The sequence below is a fragment of the Alosa pseudoharengus genome, unplaced genomic scaffold (genome assembly GCF_046254945.1).
Source record: "Alosa pseudoharengus isolate Yale_2024_CS ecotype anadromous, Long Island Sound unplaced genomic scaffold, YU_APseudo_1.1 YU_APseudo_1.1_scf_4, whole genome shotgun sequence".
Lineage (NCBI taxonomy): Eukaryota > Metazoa > Chordata > Actinopteri > Clupeiformes > Clupeidae > Alosa > Alosa pseudoharengus.
In genome coordinates this window covers 5,121,029-5,123,528 of record NW_027468774.1, presented here as the reverse complement: position 1 = coordinate 5,123,528, position 2,500 = coordinate 5,121,029, and the positions used below count along the sequence as shown (strand labels likewise).

Sequence of the window (2,500 nt, the reverse complement as noted above, 5' to 3'; positions counted from 1 at the left end):
GGTCTTATGTCCCTGCAGCAAAACACATTGATGGCTGACTATCATCCTCTCTGCCATGGCAAGCTGCTTCATGTGTCTGTTCATCGCCGAAGTCCCAGGTTTTTTGCTGTCATACTGTATGCGAGCAGCGTGCCGCACTTAATGCACTCGACAAAGCCAACACATAGCCTATGTTGTCACTGCCCGTGACTTGTTTAAAAATAGTTCCATACCTCCGACTTTCCTCCAAACTTGCTCAGTTAATTCTCCTGTTTTTATCGTTTTCTTAACATCTTCAAGCTCCATGTTGCATGTTAGCTCCACAATACAGCACAGCAGGCCCGGTGTGATGCGTGAAAGTCGAGAACACGCTGCGCATGACGCGTGTTGCATTTTGTAACTTGTGCAACTTTGTACACATTTGGTACTTAGGTCTACTTTGCTTTTGTTTTATATAGCTTTCTCTCCACCCAATTAGGCTAGTAATGATTAAAAATAATAAAAAAAATAAAAAAAAAGGTTGATCAAGGTCCCCGGCCCAAAGATAGTGGCGGGAAATAAGCTTTTTCTCTGATAAAATATTAGAGAAGGTAATTCATCTGTTGATTTTCTTTAATGGTCATCACAAAAGTAAGAAGTGATTAGCAAACTCTGAGTTGCAAACTCATAAAAATTGTTGCATCGAGATGCATCGATAATCGGTTTACAATCGAATCGTTGGCCTCTGAATCGGAATCGAATCGTGAGGTGCCAAGAGATTCCCACCCCTACAACGAACGGTACACACACACACACACACACACACACACACACACACACACAGACTATGATCCACCAGCTCATGACCCCTGTACAGGGAGAGCACACAGTACGACACACCCAGACCATGGTCCGTGATCCATGACTCATGGGTCATGAGTTTTTAAATCTAACTTTCTCTTTCTCCCACTCGTCATTTCTCCTCTCTCTCTCTCTCTCTCTCTCTCCCTCCCTCCCCTCTCTTCTCCCTGCAGTGTGGTGATCATGACGTCTATAATGGAGCACATGTGCGCTGACGTCTTTCAGCAGACTGCACTGTCACTGCGCCCCCCGGTGGAAGGGCAGGACACCATCCCCTACCGCAACCTGCTGCCCCCCCGACAGCCCATCCACGAGGTGTGCACACACACACACACACACACACACACACACACAGCCCCCCGGTGGAAGGGCAGGACACCATCCCCTACCGCAACCTGCTGCCCCCCCGACAGCCCATCCACGAGGTGCACACACACACACACACACACACACACACACACACACACACACACAGCCTGTCTCAGCAAATATCCCATACTCCAAATGGCTAATAATAGTTCTGTGAAGATGTATTGTGATGCGATTCATAGGGTCATACACTACCGGTCAAAAGTTTGGGGTCACTTAGAAATTTCCATTCCACTCCATTATAGACAGAATACCAGCTGAGATCAGTTGCATTGTTTTTTTTTGTTTTTTTTTGTTTTATTTTATTCACAATTTAGCACATACAACACAGACACATCGAAACACAACACACAAAACAGCAGGGACAACACATCTAGACACATCGAAACACACAAAACAGCAGGGACAACACATCTAGACACATCCACAACACACAAAACAGCAGGGACAACACATCTAGACACATCCACAACACACAAAACAGCAGGGACAACACATCTAGACACATCCACAACACACAAAACAGCAGGGACAACACATCTAGACACATCCACAGGACAGAAAACAGCAGGGACAACACATCTAGACACATCCACAACACACAAAACAGCAGGGACAACACATCTAGACACATCCACAACACACAAAACAGCAGGGACAACACATCTAGACACATCCACAACACACAAAACAGCAGGGACAACACATCTAGACACATCCACAGGACAGAAAACAGCAGGGACAACACATCTAGACACATCCACAGGACACAAAACAGCAGGGACAACACATCTAGACACATCCACAGGACAGAAAACAGCAGGGACAACACATCTAGACACATCCACAGGACAGAAAACAGCAGGGACAACACATCTAGACACATCCACAGGACAGAAAACAGCAGGGACAACACATCTAGACACATCCACAGGACAGAAAACAGCAGGGACAACACATCTAGACACATCCACAGGACAGCAGGGACAACACATCTAGACACATCCACAGGACAGCAGGGACAACACATCTAGACACATCCACAGGACAGCAGGGACAACACATCTAGACACATCCACAGGACAGCAGGGACAACACATCTAGACACATCCACAGGACAGAAAACAGCAGGGACAACACATCTAGACACATCCACAGGACAGCAGGGACAACACATCTAGACACATCCACAGGACAGCAGGGACAACACATCTAGACACATCCACAGGACAGCAGGGACAACACATCTAGACACATCCACAGGACAGCAGGGACAACACATCTAGACACATCCACAAAACAGCAGGGACAA

At 46.7% G+C, this 2,500-nt stretch overlaps 1 protein-coding gene across 1 annotated transcript in view; it reads left to right on the top strand.

Moving 5' to 3' along the window:
* The window catches only part of med24 (mediator complex subunit 24), a 35,413-nt gene that overhangs the window by 20,890 nt on the left and 12,023 nt on the right, over positions 1-2,500 (top strand). The window contains exon 20 of the mRNA XM_076267033.1: positions 993-1,134. Coding sequence (XP_076123148.1) covers positions 993-1,134 — 142 coding nt within the window. The remainder of the gene's footprint in view (positions 1-992; positions 1,135-2,500) is intronic.